The sequence below is a fragment of the Prionailurus bengalensis genome, chromosome C1 (assembly GCF_016509475.1).
Source record: "Prionailurus bengalensis isolate Pbe53 chromosome C1, Fcat_Pben_1.1_paternal_pri, whole genome shotgun sequence".
NCBI classification, from domain to species: domain Eukaryota; kingdom Metazoa; phylum Chordata; class Mammalia; order Carnivora; family Felidae; genus Prionailurus; species Prionailurus bengalensis.
In genome coordinates this window covers 19,800,573-19,817,484 of record NC_057345.1, presented here as the reverse complement: position 1 = coordinate 19,817,484, position 16,912 = coordinate 19,800,573, and the positions used below count along the sequence as shown (strand labels likewise).

The 16,912-nt window shown below is 49.2% G+C and overlaps 1 protein-coding gene across 1 annotated transcript; it reads right to left on the bottom strand.

Annotated features, from left to right (window-relative positions):
• Window positions 1-1,346: 1,346 nt before the first annotated feature.
• LIN28A (lin-28 homolog A) lies at window positions 1,347-12,544 on the bottom strand. Its single transcript, XM_043578480.1, has 4 exons — window positions 12,382-12,544; window positions 12,136-12,320; window positions 2,569-2,753; window positions 1,347-1,641 (listed from the first exon to the last, which is right to left on the bottom strand). Exons 1-4 carry the CDS (start codon window positions 12,542-12,544, stop codon window positions 1,422-1,424), a joined length of 753 nt encoding a protein of 250 aa, XP_043434415.1. The 3' UTR covers window positions 1,347-1,421.
• Between the last annotated feature and the right edge of the window lie 4,368 nt (window positions 12,545-16,912).

The following is a 16,912-nucleotide window of genomic DNA, read 5'->3' as shown; positions in this document are numbered from 1 at the left end:
TTCATACACCCATCCCTGGGCAGCTCAAGATGGGTACAGAGGTATTGTTCTTAAAGCTATTCTTACCAACTCTTTTTTTTTTTTTTTTTAACACACACACTCTCTCTCTCTCTCTCACACACACACACACACACACACACACACACACCCTGTTGTGCATGGTAGGCCTAGCCCAATCCAGTGAAGGATGGATCTGGTATGTAAAGTGAGTCCCGTGCCCTGGGATTGGAAGTCTGGAACAGAAATCCTTTACGCTATACTTATAGACAGCCCTCTCCTAACCTTGGCTTTGGCTCTGCACCTTTTGGCTTGGTGCAGCCTCTTCAAACCTTCCTGTACCACCTTTTCCTGTTCGGACCAATTTCCAGTCTTCCGGTAGAAAGAGATCAAGTCATGGGGGCAACTGAGCCAAAACCTAGTCTCCCATGGAACATGGAAGGCGGAGGGGTTTTTAAGAGGACACTATGGCAGAAAAGCCAGTTCTATTTGGCAAAAATGAGGTAGTTCAATAGGCTATGCACTCCAAATAGTTGTTCTCCCTGATGATAAAACAAAACAGTATTCCTGCCGTGCAGACCTGAAGCTGCTGCCGACTTATCCCTGAGATCGCTCATGTACCTGAGAACACAGTGCAGGAACGAGGGCCTTAAGATTAAAATACACAAAAGTACAAAACCAGAACATTTATATTACGAAAAAAAAAAGTTAAAATGCACAAGATACGTCATTCGCACACAGCTAGTGCAGTTGGCATCCTGGAGAAAGTGGGGCCCAAGGTGCGGTCATCCAAGGGAGCAAATAAATAAAATTCTATCGGCCCAGAATGGGGTGGGAGTAAGCTTAGGAACAGCAGGTCTGCAGCTGTTCCCCCAACAATCCCTTTGCCTGCAGTCACAACCCATTGCTCGGGAGAGTTCTCAGCATCTTATCCCAAGAGCGGGGTAGGGGACAAGTTGTGGAAAAAACCCTGCCTTACCCTTGAGAGATTCCCTCCCACAGAAAGTAGTGCTCCGTGGGTTGGGCCCATCAATCTGGTCTCATGCTTGATTTTTACATTCTGGCATGGGCAAAATTATTACTACGTATCCTTCTTTGAAAGGAAAACAACTTCCCTATCCAGACCACTTTCAGAAGCTGGAGATCTGGGGGGCGGAGACTCAGCTAAAGCACACGGGGAGAGATTTTCCCCAGAACACGCTCACAAGCATTTGGATAGAGCATGGTTGGAGTTCATTTGCCTCACCCCTTCCCCCTACCCTGCCAAGAAGGAAGAGGGGGTGATGCTGTGGACCCCGGCCTGAGACACATGGCAGCGCCAGCTGCCCCCTACCCACCCTGTCCCCACTTTCTCCACTCTGCCGATTGATGCCTGCTCCTCAAAACTTCCTGATCACAAAAGCATAGCCCCCACCCACTGTAGCTCAATTCTGGGCCTCTGGGAGCAGGGCAGGGCTATGGATCTCTTCTTCTTCTTCCTCCCGAAAGTAGGCTGGCTTTCCCTGTGAGCTGGGGGCCTGCTGGGCTTTCAGTGGACACGAGGCCACCATGTGGCTGATGCTCTGGCAGAAGTGGCACTTCTTAGGCTGGGGTGGCAGCTTGCATTCCTTGGCATGGTGGTCTAGACCTCCACAGTTGTAGCACCTAGTACAAAGCAGGATGGTAAAGTTGAGAAAGGAGCGAGAGCAGAAGCCTTCCTCTGAGTGAGGACACCTGGGCTCTGATCAGTTACTATACTCACTCTCTTCCCTGGAAACCAATTTCCTCACTTACAAAAGGAAGACTTAGGACTAGGACTAGATACCTCTAAGTTCTTCCCAAATCTGTCATTGTCTAGATGGGATCTTCAGATTTATGTCCACTTGAAAATTCTGAAATAGGGGCGCCTGGGTGGCGCAGTCGGTTAAGCGTCCGACTTCAGCCAGGTCACGATCTCGCGGTCCGTGAGTTCGAGCCCCGCATCGGGCTCTGGGCTGATGGCTCAGAGCCTGGAGCCTGTTTCCGATTCTGTGTCTCCCTCTCTCTCTGCCCCTCGCCCGTTCATGCTCTGTCTCTCTCTGTCCCAAAAATAAATAAACGTTGAAAAAAAAAAATTAAAAAAAAAAAAGAAAATTCTGAAATAATCAAGGACGGGAAGTCATGGACCCCAACTGGGAACCGCAGTTCACGAGATAGGGAAGACACTACCATACGCTTAAGCAACTGTACCGGTCATTCACTAAAAAGAGAGAAAATTAAAGGAGTCAGGCAACTATATGACCTGCTCCAGCACAGAGCAAAGACAAAAGAAACTAGCCACTTGGAGACCTAGTGAAGAAGCAACAGGTATATCCACCATCTTGTCCCCATCACTTAGACTTTCCCATCTGTGATCTTCTTTGCTTCTGAAATAATTAAGTGCCCTTTTCTCACCTACAGCCCTTTCCTCATCTCCCATACCCTAAGGCAGAAACGCCAAACACCCACACGTTGCCAGGGACTGCAGGCTTCATTGTGTCTTTGGCATCCTGGCCCAAGAAAGGGGCTAGATTGGGAGAACTCTCCCTAGTCCAGCCACCTTCTCGTCCATACCTGTCTCCCTTTGATCTGCGCTTCTGCATGTTCTTCCCTTTGGGCCGCCTCTCGCTCCCAATACAGAACACCCCACCGGGGCCCGTGACCCGGATAGATTCCAGGCCCTTAGCAGACTTCTTAAAGGTGAACTCCACGGCCTCACCCTCCTTCAGGCTCCGGAAGCCCTCCATGTGCAGCTTGCTCTGGGGAAGGGAAACATGGTAGATTTTAATGTTAGTCTCCATTCTTCCACCAAAAAACTGCATACACGCGTTCTTTAAGGTACAAGTGTGATACTATTTCCATGTTATCAGTAAGAAATTATCCACTCAAAGAGCTACCACAATTAAGAACAAGCGATCCATGTTACATTAACAAAGAATAATCATTACATAAACAGATGCCATAACTTTTTTGTAGCTCTTCTCATTTCGACAAAAGTAGAACAGATGGAAAACTCTTAAACGTAACATTTATGAGAAATCAACAAATAGTGGCGCCTGGCTGGCTGGGTCAGCAAAGGATGAAACTCTTATCTCAGAGTTGTGAGTTCAAGCCCCATGCTGAGTGTAGAGTTAAAAAAAAAAAAAAAAAAGATAGGTGGCTCAGAAGGCTGAGCGGCTGACTTTTGGCTCAGGTCATGATCTCGCAGTTCGTGGATTCGAGCCCCGCGTCGGGGTCTGTACTGACAGCGCAGAGCCTGGAGCCTGCTTCGTATTCTGTGTCTCCTTCTCTCTCTGTTCCTCCCCTGCTCACGCCCTGTCTCCCTCTCTCTCTCTTTTTTTAATATTTGTTTTTGTTTTGAGAGAGAGAGAGAAAGAGAGCGCGCATGAGTGGGGAGGAGCAGAGAGAGAGGGAAACAGAATCCAAAGCAGGCTCCAGGCTCTGAGCTGTCAGCACAGAGCCAGCGCGGGGCTGGAATGCACGAACCGTGAGATCATGACGTGAGCCGAAGCCGGACGCTCAACCGACTGAGCCACCCAGGTGCCCCCCCAGATTTTGATCTTTGCACTGAGATTGTGAAAGACAATGACCTGAGTTTTAAAAACACACACTGAAATATTTAGTGATAATGGTGCTTGATACCTGTAACCTATGATTAAGACACGACGTTACTGGCAAGTTAAAGGGAAAAGACAGTATGACCAAAGCTGATGAATCAGTAAGTTTATAAGGGAAAGCCCACTAGGAGGTTCAAGTATATATAGAGAAATCAACAGGGAAGGGCAACAGTTCAATACCGTCAAGAAAATTACCTATCTGTTTTAGCTACCAAGCCAGAATTCTACACTTTTATAGCACTTGTATGCAAACTACATTCCAGAGAAATTAAATATCAAAATGTTAAAGTATGGAACAACCTGTACAAGTCAAGACAGATAGACTGATAAAACTATAAAAAGCTACTATAAATCAGCAAGAAAAAAAGAATCACAGAATATAATGCCTAATACATTTTTGGATGAATTAATGAACCAAGAGGTAAATCTGAATTGCCTGACTTGGAAAGACGACCGGGTCATACCGATGAAGGAAAAAAGATCTAGCATGTTTGGAACAACCCCATTAATAGACTACATGTTTGTATCAAAATTTAAAAATATCGACACTTGCAGAGAGCCTGGCAGCCTTCCCCAAAATAGGGAGTTATCACATAGCTAGTTGAGAGGCAATAAACGGGTCAGAAGAACCCAGGGTCCCGATTCAAAGCTCACAGTCCATTCTACCTTGCCACTTAATGCATCAACAGCAGCACATTAGTGGAAGTGACAGCCTCTCCCCAGAACAGACTTCATTATAGCTTACTCCATTAGAGTAAAATATCCAAAGAGTGTGTCAAATGTCAACAAGGTGTAGTCGTAGAAAATAGGGATCAGAGAAGCAAAAGGGATCACTGTGCACCTAGTCTTGACGTGAGGGAACATGAATAAATAGCGCTCTTATATTACGCAGGTGGTGGCTGGTAGGAGGAATATTTCAAACTGGGACTTAGGTGAGACATGCTCTTTAGCCAGCCTGGATCCCCACTTTCTCAATCGTGGACATTGTTGTTTTAATTTAGATGGCATTGCTTAAGACAAAGATTCCATGGAGGTAATTGGATAAAAGAGCATAGGGCTGAGTGCCAGACACACCGTAGAGTTCACGAAACGCTGGTTGTACCAATTTTTGGCTGCATGACCTTAGTCAATCATGCAGGTCCGGACCTCAGATCCTTCAGAGAATTGGGGTAACAACAGTAAGTTACCCATCTAGGCCTCTAATGAAGGTTATGTGGGCATGGAAACATCGGGAATGTGCTCAGCAAATATTTCATGTATTATCTGTAGCTTTTGTCCACCAGTTCCACCATAGGAATATCCTTTCCCTTCCTTTTTATTCCCCCAGGGGAACAGCCAGGGGACGTGATGACCTCTCCCCTCCCCCAACGCTGATGTGAGGCAAGGGGCAGAGCATTGAGGCAGGAACTAAAAACCCGGCAGAAAGGTGAAGGGCCCTTTCCCCTTTCCTGTTGCACAGAATCGACCTTGATTTGAAGGCAGATATGGCTGGTCTCTTATTCAGCTGGGATAAACCAGTTGTCAGGAGGTACAATCCCAGGTCCTCCCATTTGCCTAGTGGACTCGGAGGCCGGGACACTCCTAGTTCCAGCTGTGATTCAGCAGATAAGTGATTAAGAACAAGGGTTTGGAGTCTGAGGCCTGTTTCCTCCTTTCTGTGCTAACCTATAAAATGGAGCAAGTATTAATTTTATGGTGGCCCTATGAGGTTTTATGCATGAAGAGTAGTTAACACATAGCCTATCACACATAAATCCTCGGTGAGTGGCAATTATCATCAACCTCTTCAGACTGGATCAGGGCAGGGTAACAGTGAGAACGGAGTGTCAAGAGGCTCAAAATTTTAACTCGGGTTTTTAGTGCTAACTGTGGAAACTCAGATGGGTTTTTATACCCATCTACACCTCCTAGGCTCACTGTGAGAACAAGAGACTACCAGTGGGGGCAATACGAAACTGACTGGTCCTCTCAGGTCACCCACTCCATCACTGGAGGATTTGAGGTTTATTTAAGACTGTCAAATTTAAAAATGTAACCCTGCAGGGACCTTACCGCAGCCAGTCCGAGATTTAGACTGGTGGTCTGCAGGGGTGGCTCCCTGCCCCCCCCCCCCGCCCCTTTCTACAACACATAGTTTGAATTCCTCTCTTATCAGATAGGTAATCGCCGTGCAGCCCCACTGAGCTGGCCTCACAGGGCCAGCATCAGAAAGGAGCCTGAAATTCTTGCTACCACCCCCACCCCACCCCCAGCCACACACAAAGCAGGGCCCCGCCCCTCTCCCCATCCCCTCCAAAAAAGAAAAGGCCTGGGGGGGGGAGGGGCAAAGCTTGAGCTCCCCCAATAGAGCCCAGCCCCAGGAAACAAAGAGTTGACACTGGTTGGTTCTGGTGGTCAGATTCCTGGAGTTCCAGAGGCTGTAGCTTCCCCGGCTCCCCCGACTCCCCCCTACCCCACATTCATCAGTTCCTTCCTCTCCATAATGGGGTTATGGTCACTGAGAGAAATGGATAGAGACACCTTTCTTCCAGTCAAGCCTGCTGGGTCGGCCAAAGTCACCGCCAGCAGGCATCCTCACTTCTCCCTGCCCTGCCTTCCCAGGCTTCCAGGGATAGAAGGACACAGGAACCCCTCTATGTTACCCTTCGGTCAAATCCTCTATGCGGGAACCCGAATGAGGGCCATTTATTCAGGTAAATTATTTTCAAGGTTGGTGGGGGAAGCAGGCTTCCTTCCTATCTTCCTCACCCAATTTGTTCAAGGCAGGAGGGCAGGCAGCCCACAAGGAGCCCACTCCGCAGGGGAGGATGGCATTTAATCAGACAGAAAACAGTTGCAAGGAGACCTTTCTTTTTTTGGATGGCAGGGAAGGACTTAGGCCGGTTAAATACTTCGACCTTCTGCTTCCTTAATACCTCACCACGGCCTCCACCACCCTTTCCCGTATCAGATACTCCATCCAGCATCGACCGCTGGCTTCAGCAGCAGTTGATACGAAGGAGCTTAGGGAACATGGTGTTGTGAAAAGCACACAGGAACCCGAGTTTCCCACAACTTGCTCTGTGGAAGTCAGACACATGCTGGTTCTTTAATCATTTGCAAAAGCAGGGGATCAGACTTCATGATAACCAGCCCCAACATTGCCCGGTTTTAGTCACATCGCTCGTTTCTACAGAAGTGGCAGGCAGAATTTGGGGGAAACTTGCTTTGGTCCCAGCGATCAAAGGTTGCATTCCTGGTTTTTCTGCATCACTCAGGCCCATTCCAGCTCCAGACTGTCGAGTGAGTGTCTATCCACTCAGTTCCAGTCCAAGTGCCTAGCCATACACAAATATTTGTGGAATAAACCAAGTTGTCCACCGCCCCAGACTGCTGATATTCATCTAAGCTTACTATAGGCTAAGGAGAGCTCTAAGCACATCACATGTTGTAATGCATTGAACCTTCATATCAAGTCTGTCAGATAGGCCTCATTATGACCCCATATTACAGCTGAAGTCATGGAAGCAGAGAAGTAAAGCGTTCTCCAAATTCAGTGCACTGATCGCCATCAGCCTGACCCTACAGCCAGGGCTATGCAGTATAATGCAAGTCATATTTGTAAATAAACATGTTAGATGTAGATATTAAAACTTTCTGATAGCCACATAGAAGTAAAGGAAGCAGATGGAAGAAATGACTCAGTCCCGAATTGTCCCCATAGTCCTACCTGGGCTTCATTCCTGAAGGTAGGGTTTGGTAGGGGCTAGGAAACCAACCGGTTCTACCAGAAGCAGTTTATTTGATGATATGTCAGGGACGGTTGAGGAAAGAGATCTGTCTGGAACCAAAAGCTGCCAGCAGAGACAACCCCCACCAGTCACCTCTGCTCAGACACAGCCAGGACTACCAGTTACTGCCCGGAGTTCTCCACCAGATGGTGCTGCTCATCAGCTGTCAGCATAAAGGCAGCCAGAGGGAGACTGGAGAGGAGAGTTGCTTGGTTTTGAACTGTGAACCAGAGATTTATCTCCCCAGCTTCTTAGGGCAGGCATCCTCGGTCCTCAGGAAGTAGTTAAGGGGACTGAACTTTCAAGGATAGGGCGCTGACTTCTCACCAGGTCCCCACCCACTCAAAGGGTGCAGAAGAAAGCGTCCTGGAGTTTTAAAGCCAGAAACCCAATTGTTCTTATGTTCTCTGCCATTTACAAAAGCCACTAACTCTTCTTGGACTTTGATTTCCTGTCTGAATTAATTTAACTCCAAGCTGAGATAATTTAAAGTGAATCTGTACAAATTTCATACTGTTCCTGAAAATTCTCTCTTCCTCTCCCATACCTCCTGACCCCAGACTTAATATAGATAGTAATTGTTACTCCAGCTTGCAGGAAGAAGGGAGGGGTGGTGGTTTTGCCTAGAGCAGTTTCCCCCAAATATAACAGGGAATTCTAGTAGGGTGAGGACCTGGTGATAGTTTGGTTAGGAATGTTCAAGAAACAACCCTGCCCTGGGGAAAGTCACTAAAAAACCACTTCCGGGGCAAGGCAGTGTCACCAGCTAAAAAGGTTCCAAGTTTCTTCTATTGAAAACTTGCTCAGGATGGTGGCACGGCCTTTACTTGGGCCACGGTCAAGAAAGCATGGCTTTTCAGAAAGACAAGGACCCAAGAAGATTCCATAATGCTCAAACTCTACCAACTTTCTGAAAATCAAAATGAGTCACTTACTTTAGTCTGATTTCTTTCCTATGAAGGTGAAAATGAAAACTAACAAATCACCACCAAACCTGTGGCTTCACGTCCATAAGCAAAAATTAGAGAGTCCTATCTGGGTCTCAACACTTTTGACATTCACTCCAGTTCATGCTGCGTGAAGAGCCCAGCCCTATTCTAGACATCAGTTCAGAGAAAGAACAGTAACATTTCCTCCCTTATTATGTCCAGTCTTTCTCTCTGGAGGAAGACCTCTACTGACCAGGACCCCAAACTTGTCCTCCCAATTCAGGAACTCCTTACTTCTTCATATTAGTTCCTTCTGCCCACCAAGTCCATACTAGGAAACTAGACAGCCAGTCCCTTTCTTCAAAGAGCTTATAGGTCAGAGGAGGAGATAAGGCCAGCACATCACTGACTAGATATGAGGTGAGTAATCAGAGGCACCAACAAGGTTATAAACCAGGTGGGAAGAAAGCTCCCTCTACATTCTCCCCTCCCCACCCCATCCAGAAGATTCCTAATCCAGATCCTGCCTGAGGTCGCTCTCTCCCACTCATCCTTTTCAGAAAAAGCAAGCCACGTGGCTTCAGCTGTTTCCAGATTCTCTGTATTGAAATTTTTTCTCCAGACCCAAACTCGGTCCCTCGGTCAGATTTGGGATCTTCTTTTGCCTCCAGGCCTTCCAATACAGTATTTTAGCTGGAAAGCCATTTTAAACATATTTGGGTTCTGAGCAGCTGTAGAGCAGGGAGGACTTTTCTTGTTTTCAAATTTCTACAAGTCTTGGGGGTTTGGGAGTTGAGCCACAGGAAACATGAGTTAAACCAAAACTCTTAAAATGGCTATTAAGATTTCAAAATTCTTAGTGAATCTTAGGAAAATAGTTTAGTGCTTTCTTGCACCTCCGTTCCCTGTAGAACTGCGTTTCTCAATTGAGGGGGGGTTTTGCCTCCCAGGGGGCATTTGGCAATGTCTGGAGACATTTTGGGTTGTCACAACCGAGGGATGCTCTGAACAAAGAGTTATCCTTCTCAGAATATGTCAACAGTGTTGAGGTTGAGAAACCTCGGTTTCAGGGCTGGCCATCTGCCAATATTAGGATTCATAAACTCACCTAACCCTGGGGACAAGCAGAGAGCTCTAGATCTGAAAATCTGTGTCTGAATAAAAGGATTGTTTAGAGAAATCTCTTCACCTTTTTCTTTTTTTCCCCTTTAAGGCGAAGGGCAAGTTTTCTTTCCTACTTATCCACTGCTGGGGGTGCATAATGCATTTGAGAAAGAAGAGCGTGTCGGGAACCAAATAAGCCCAGCCTTGGAAAGGAAAATGTTAAATTGCTTTCTCCCCTTCTTCCTCTTTTCTTAGAAAGGGGCTTCCCGATCCTCCCTCCTGGCAGATGTTTATCTTAGGACAATTATCCTTCTCACCACATCAGGCTCCAGGTACCCACCACCAGCAGCCAAAGGAGGGGAGGTTTTCTTGCTGAAGAGAGTGCCTTACCCCCCATGCACACACTGGGAACATTTTCCTTCCCTAGAAAAATTTTTAGGGATCATCCTTCATCTACTTAATTCTTCTCCAGTAGAGCCCCCAAGAGATATTTCACATTCCTCAAGTGCAGGGATTGTAATCACCAGTCTAACCGCTACCATAGAGTTTTGAGATCACCCCAAGCTCCGGCCGCTGGCTCCATAGGCTCAGGGAACTTCCAGTCGTTGTCCTTCTAGGACTGTTTCGTGGAGGGTGTTAGGGGACTAAATTCTCGAGTCCTTATCCCAGCCCCACTCCCTCTTGATAACTTATTCCACTGTGGAATGTCCTTGGACATTCCAAGATCCCCAAGTCCAGGTTATCTCCCAGCTAACCCATCTGAAGGAGCATGGCGCAGGCTCCCCTCCCCAAAACCTGAAGGTCCCTGCTTTCCTCTATGCCACCCAATATTTTCCACTTGCTTTTGATCCTAAGGTTAAGTGGACTGAGGCACAGATTCATTTGTTCGGGAACACCTTCCTTGGGATTTGGATATCACCAAGGAAACCCAGATGATGAGGGGCTACATTCCTCCCAGATCCTATTCAGCAGCCTTTGGAAGGGAGGCAACAAAATTTGGGGTCTCCTTTACTCCAAGCCTCCCAAAGTTGGGGAAGCTGTCCAGTCCGTCTCCAGACCAAGAGATTTTAATCTCTTTGTGATCAGATAAATGGAAGAGTGGGAGAGCTGGCTACCCCGCTGAGGAGGGCCATTCAAAGCTGGTTCCTGTAATAAAGTGATTTAATAGATCTAAAGAGGCCAATTCCCTGCATTCTCCCACAATTACTTCCTGAGGGTTATCATTCACATATGTAAATGAGACAGGGAGGGGGGCAAAGCCACTAGCCAGAACTAGTTGTCTGATGGGGGGGGCGTTAAGGCTGTGGGGGAGGTCGAGGACACAGCAAGGAGGTGGCTAAGCATCCTGCTGTATGCCCTCCCAGCAGATGTTCGAGTAGTCCAGTGACTCCAAGGTACCCAACATTAAGTGCCTCCCTGCATCCCATATCTCCCTTGTTTCCCCCCACTCTGTGTCCTCATTGAAGGCCATGCTCGGGAGACTTCCCTGCTGCCTCCGACCAGTCCACCCAGGATCTCCCTTCTTCACCCCTCCCCCTCCAGAATACCATCCCTCAGGCTCCAACCCTTAATCCCCACATCCTCCTTTCCCCTCCCCCTCAGCTCCTAAAGCCAACCTCCCCGAAGTAACCCCTCCCTGCCCGGCCTGGGTGTCAACCTACTGGACCTGAGATCATCAATTTCTCCTTCCCAGGTCCAACATGAAACCTCCAAAGGTGGAAGGGACACCAGCAGCAACTTCCTTTATGTGGTTGTTATGGGTGGCTGGTGTCCCAGGACCTCTGGGACACTTCTAAGATATTTAGGAGAGGGTGAGAGGAAGAGGCAGCCAGGGAGGAGGGAAACCTGAAGTCTCTGGCTCCTTGTTCGAGGCCGGAATGTTAGGACAGCAATCAATGGCTGTCTGGGGCCATAAATGCCAAGCAGAGAATAGGTCCAGAGGCTAGCCTCCCTCCACCCCCTGCCCTGCGACACTGAATTTCACCCCCACTGGGCTGCCTTGCTTTAACTGAGAACTTGGGGTTGTGACCTAACTCCCTCCCAGCCTGGACCAGGAGTCTAAGGCCTGGGCTCCTTAGGTTTTCCTTCCTGGAAGAAGTGGACGGCAAAAGCCCAGTAGGTGAACTGTGTGCCAGAGGCGGGTACTCTGAAGAGGTTTCAGGCCCCCAAACAGATTCTTCAAGGATCTGCCAAACTCACTCAGGCCTCAGGGCTTTAGTTTTGGGTGACCACCTGGGTGCTGGAACCTAGCTGACTTTTCAGCTTTACCCCTGTTTGATCCTAGAGTGGTTTGCCTGCCTCTCTCCCGCCAGGGAGCTCCATTCACATGTTAGTGAAAGACGCTGGGCGCTCAGGGCCCTGCTCAGAACCGGCATGTGCTTCCCTGGCCGGCCTGCTGGCCCTCCCCCCACCGGCAAGCACAATACAACCTTAGTTTCTGCCACATGGGGTCACCTCCCTGCCCCCTGCCCCCTTCCCAGGGGAAAGAGGTAACAGACACGTGGTAAGCCAGAGGGGTTCCGGGAAGGGGGTGGGCGTGCTGATAATCGGCTCTGCCCGCCCCCCATCCCGTTGGAATTAATGGGGCTCAGAACTGGGGTGCCAGCGCACAATGAGATCCCACGGTTTCCCTCAATCCAACAGCCGAGTCCGTCCGCCCCAACCTTGAATATGCGCGCCAACATCCCCTTCCCCCGGCAAAGTTGCCAGAATCGGTCTCACCTGGTGCACAAAGACATCCACTGGGGGGTCAAGCGCGACCCCGGCGCGGGCGGTCATGGACAGGAAGCCGAACCCCATGCGCACGTTGAACCACTTACAGATGCCGGCACCGTGCAGCAGCTGCGGCTCCTCGGCCGCCCGGGCGGCGTCCTCCGGCGCCTCCTCCGGCGCCTTGGCGCAGCCACCTGGAGGTTGGGAGGGCGCTCAACTGGGGGGGCCACGGAATCGGGAGGGCCCTCTCGAGACCCAGCAGGGAGACCCGAGTGTCCAGCCCATGGGTGTGCACCCAGGTGGCTGTAGCTACCAAGAAGCTGGCGAGGAAAGACCTGTCCTGGCCGCCTCCCGCGCTCCCCAAGCTTCCACTGAAGCCAGTGTTGCCCCAAAAGTTTTGCTCCTCTTCCCACAACATGTTGCCCGGGGATAGCTGGCCGGACAGGCCCCTCCTCTTCTGTCCGCCCGCCCCCGTAGCCTCGGCGTGCACGCCGCTGGGACACCAGGGTTCCTTGCTCCAGAAATGGCCCCTGAAGCAGGAGGCCGCACAGACTTAGGGTCCTTCGGCCAGGCTGGGGGACATTTCCCAACCTCCCTTTTATGTGGATCTTGGGCGCCCCTGAAGCCTAAGGTGTCCCCAGTAAGTCCCGAGCTCGAACCTGCGAACTGCTGGTTTGACACAGAGCCCATGGTAGTCGGCTGAGCCCGCGGCCCCGGGCCCCTGGTCGGGTGGCTGCTGGCCCCAGAGAAGTCCGGAGGCAAAGGGGTGGCTCGGAGAAGAGGCTGCTACATCTTCCCCAGCACAATAGCGGTGGGAGGGCCCACGGCTTTTCAAAGGCTCCCAAATTCTAAAAGACAATGACCCAACCCCCCGCGGGCAGCCCCCTCCCCTCCCCTCCCCTCCCTCTTCTTTCCCCTCCCTTTCCTTCTGGCTCCAGCTCCGGCCCTCCCCCATCGCTGTGGTCTCTGACACCTCTGGGGTGTCCCTTCTCAGAACCTTGAGGTTTGACACCCCCTCCCCACACACACATCTGGAGATGAGGGCCGTCAGCCCTAGAAGTCTTGAGGACCCTGGAATTTGGGATCCTGTACTTTAAGGACTTAGTGGGGGTCCCCAAAGCAGCATACAGGTGGGGGGCTTGTGGGGGGGGGTAGTTTTAAAACCATGTGACTGCTCCCACACACACTCACACACCACCCCCGCCCCCCGCGCAGATAATTATACATTCCAGAGAGTTGGGGGAGGGAGGTGTGAGCCTGGCAGCGCTGGCCAATCAGAGACTCAAACCACCTGTCAAGGGAGAAATGGATGAGCCCTCCCCCTCCCCCAGCTCTTGAGCGCCCCTCCCCCTCCCTTCCCCTTCAGGCCTCCGAGCTGACCCGGCTGCTTGGAGCTGACCCGCTCTCACCCCCCACCCCCGTGTGCTTAGATAGACCTGGAGTTCAGGACACTAGGAAGCCTGGGATGGGGAAGTGGGGGGGGGGGGGGTGGCTGGAGACCCAGCCCGGCTGATCTCCAGTCCTGACCAAGGCGCTGCCTCTCAAGACGCTGTCTCTGACTGAATGTCTCTCCCTCCCTGAGTTTCCGACTGTTTTTTAGATCTCTCAAAGTGCTCCTAATTGATTCTGTGTAAAAAATCCTTCCTTTTTTCCTTCCAAATCTGTGTCTAAAATTGACTCCACGTGGTGCTTCCTGGGAGAGCAGAAGGAAACCTAAGAGGCTTGAAGTGTGTTCCTCTCTCCTCCAGCTGCCCTCATCCTGTTCCTATCCCAATCCCATCCCTATCCGTTGGTGGGAGAGGGACGAAGTGGGTAGGTGGGTGGAGGCATTTCTTCCAGTCCTCCGGACACTCTTGGGTAGCCAGACCTTCCTTCTTTCAGAGTCCCATCCTAAAGTGCGCTTCCCTCCCCATGGTGGGGTTGGTGGGGGAACTGGAGTAGACGATCTCCTTACTTGAAGAGGTAGCTCCCCTTCTGGGAGATAAAGAGGGTTGGTCAGGGGGGGTGGCTAGTGCCCTGGTCGGAGATGGACAATGGCCGGGGGCTCAGTGCACGGCCCTGGCCCTGCCCCTTCACTTCCGGTGCTCAGTTCAAACTGGACAATGCCAGCTCCGGCCAGTTCCCCTCCCCCACTGCTACAACCCATTTAAAGAGACAGAGCCTGCTTTCGGGGGCATCCGCTTGCTCTGAATTCAGTCTTCTCCACCAAGTGTGTAGAACCTCTCGCGCTTCTCACCCTGAGCGTGTGTGTGTGTCTGTGTGTGCGTGCGCGCGCGCGCCCGCCCGCCCACGTGTATATTTAAGAGAGAAAGAGAATGAGTGGGGGTAGGGAAGGGAAAGAGGGGAGAGCAAGGGGTGGTGGAGAGATTTTTTTTCTCTCTTTCCTACATGGAGAGTGCTCTCCAAAAGACGAAAACTTGAGTGTACGGGATAGGGGGTAGGACTTTGGGTGATAAAGAGGACAAATGTGGCCCTTCACTACTCAGCCTAAAAAATACATATCATTAAACAAATATCATTAGTAATGTCCCACTCCCAGTTGAGAACCTTAATTTCGTTCTTCCAAGAGTTCTTCCAAGTACATCAGCCAAAGCCATTTTTGTTTATATAATCCTCCCCACCTAGGTCTTATCTCCCCTCGGCATTAGGGCCTTTAAAATATATTCACTCCCTGTATCTCTATTCTTAAGATTCAGGAGCAGGTGACTGAGGTCTGGCTGAAGAGAGGGAAAAAGGAATTTAGTGGTTTGGTCTCTCTTGGTCCGCTCTCAAATAAGGGTTGTTCCCTCCGCAGGCGTGACCAGCCTCTCTGTCCAGGGTCCTGAGAACTCCAGGAGCCCTGTCCACGGTGCTGAATAAAGCCACGCTCTCCTGGCTCCCCGCTCCCAGCTTTGAGAATGCCTTATTGATTTCCCACCTCCAAGTCCTTCCCAGAAAACCTCTCTTCTCAAACCGTCAATGACCCTGACACACTTGAGACAAGTGAAGGGATTCTCTTGAATGCCAGAAAAAAAAAGAGGGAATATTCAGCAGTACATGGTTCTGTGAGAGCAGTGCAAGTATCTCAAGCTCCCCTTCAGAAAATTGTATGTAAGAATCCATTTGGCCACAAAGGGTGAGGAAAGAGGACATAATATTTTCTGATTCAAAGGAAAGCAGGGTAGGGGCACCTGGCTAGCTCAGTTGATAGAACATATGACTCTTGATCTTGGGTTGTGTGTTCCAACCCTACATTGAGTGTAGAGATTACTTAAAAAGAAAATCTTAGGGGCCCCCGAGTGGATAAGTTAATTCACCGTCCGATTTCAGCTCAGTTCATGATCTCACAGTTCGTGAGTTCGAGCCCCACATCAGGCTCTCTGCTGTCAACATAGACCCTGCTTCAGATCTTCTGTCCCCCTCTCTGCCCCTCCCTCACTTGTTCTCTCTCTCTCTCCCCCCCACAAAAATAAACAAATACTTTAAAATATATCAAAAAAATACAAATAAAAATAGAATCTTAAAAAACGTGGGGGCGCCTGGGTGGCTCAGTCAGTTGAGCTTCTAACTCTTAATTTCGGCTCAAGTAATGATCTCACAGCTGGTGGGATCGATCCTCATGTAGGGCTCTGCATTGATGGCAGAGTCTGCTTGGTACATTTTCCCTCTGCCTCTCCCCCTTCTCAAAATAAATAAATAAACTTTATAAATAAATAAATAAACCAGAGTAGAAGAAACAAAACAAAACAAAGCAAAACAACAACAACCCAAACCAACCAACCACCACCAACAACAACAATAACAACAACAAAAACAAAAAGCACAAAGGAAACCAGAGTAGAAGAGAGACTAATCTTTGTTTTCAAATTATTTTCCTAATTAATGGGAAAATGGGAGCATAGGTGTTGGAGCCAGCTTGCCCATGTTTGAATATTGGGACTACTTACACAGCGATCTGGGGCACATTCTTTTTTTGCAGGGAGGGGCAAATTCTTTAACCTCTCTATGTCTCAGTTTCCTCCTCTGTCCAATGGGGATAATGAGAATATTTAACTCTCAGAGTTTTATTATGAACAAAGTTAGATCACACACTTAAAACCTTTGAAATAGTGCCTGTAATAGTTTTTAATAATGTAAACTATAACTATTATTATAGCTGTTGTGAATATGATTGTCTCTATGAACCAGAACCTGCTGGATCATTTGCTTCTTAGGACTAGGACCATTCATGTATTGTTTCTTTCTGCATCTTTTCCCACATCCTTACCAGTACCTAGCACAGTGCCTGGCCCATAGAAGGCACTCAAGAAGAGTCTCCAGAATAACCTTTAACTGAAATAATAAAAATGTTATAATAGTCTTAATATTTATTCTCCTGACTGCCTCTCTCAGGTCTAAACAATACAAACCCAGGAGGGTTTCAGGACCCCATAAATTTGCATATGTAGAGACAGAGGCTGCTTTAGGAAAGGGCATATGGCTCCCAATATAACTGACTCTGCATCCCCAGTGGGTTGATTCTATGTGGGAGGTGGGGACTCCTGACCAAACCTTCTCCTGGGTCCTTGTCTCAGTGAAAACTTGTTAGTTTCCTACTGCAAACCAGTCAATGTGTTAGCTCACAAGTTTGGTGGAAGAACCAGGTAAGTATTATGCACTAGGTAGTATGATGACTGAAAATGTACCCCCAAAAAGTAAAGAAGAAACATGTCCAGGTGCACGCCTTGGCTGACTCAGTCAGTAGAGCATGTGGCTCTTGATGTTGGGTTCATGAGTTGGAGCCCCATGCTGGGGGTAGAATTTACTT

Coding starts and splice junctions, on each gene's coding strand:
- LIN28A (XM_043578480.1), bottom strand. CDS start 12,544: ATGTTGTGGGAAGAGGAGCAAAACTTTTGGGGCAACACTGGCTTCAGT. Junction 12,321..12,381: donor CACTCGGGTCTCCCTGCTGG/GTCTCGAGAGGG, acceptor CCCAACCTCCAG/GTGGCTGCGCCAAGGCGCCG. Junction 1,642..2,568: donor CGCAGATCAAAGGGAGACAG/GTATGGACGAGA, acceptor GCTTTGTACTAG/GTGCTACAACTGTGGAGGTC.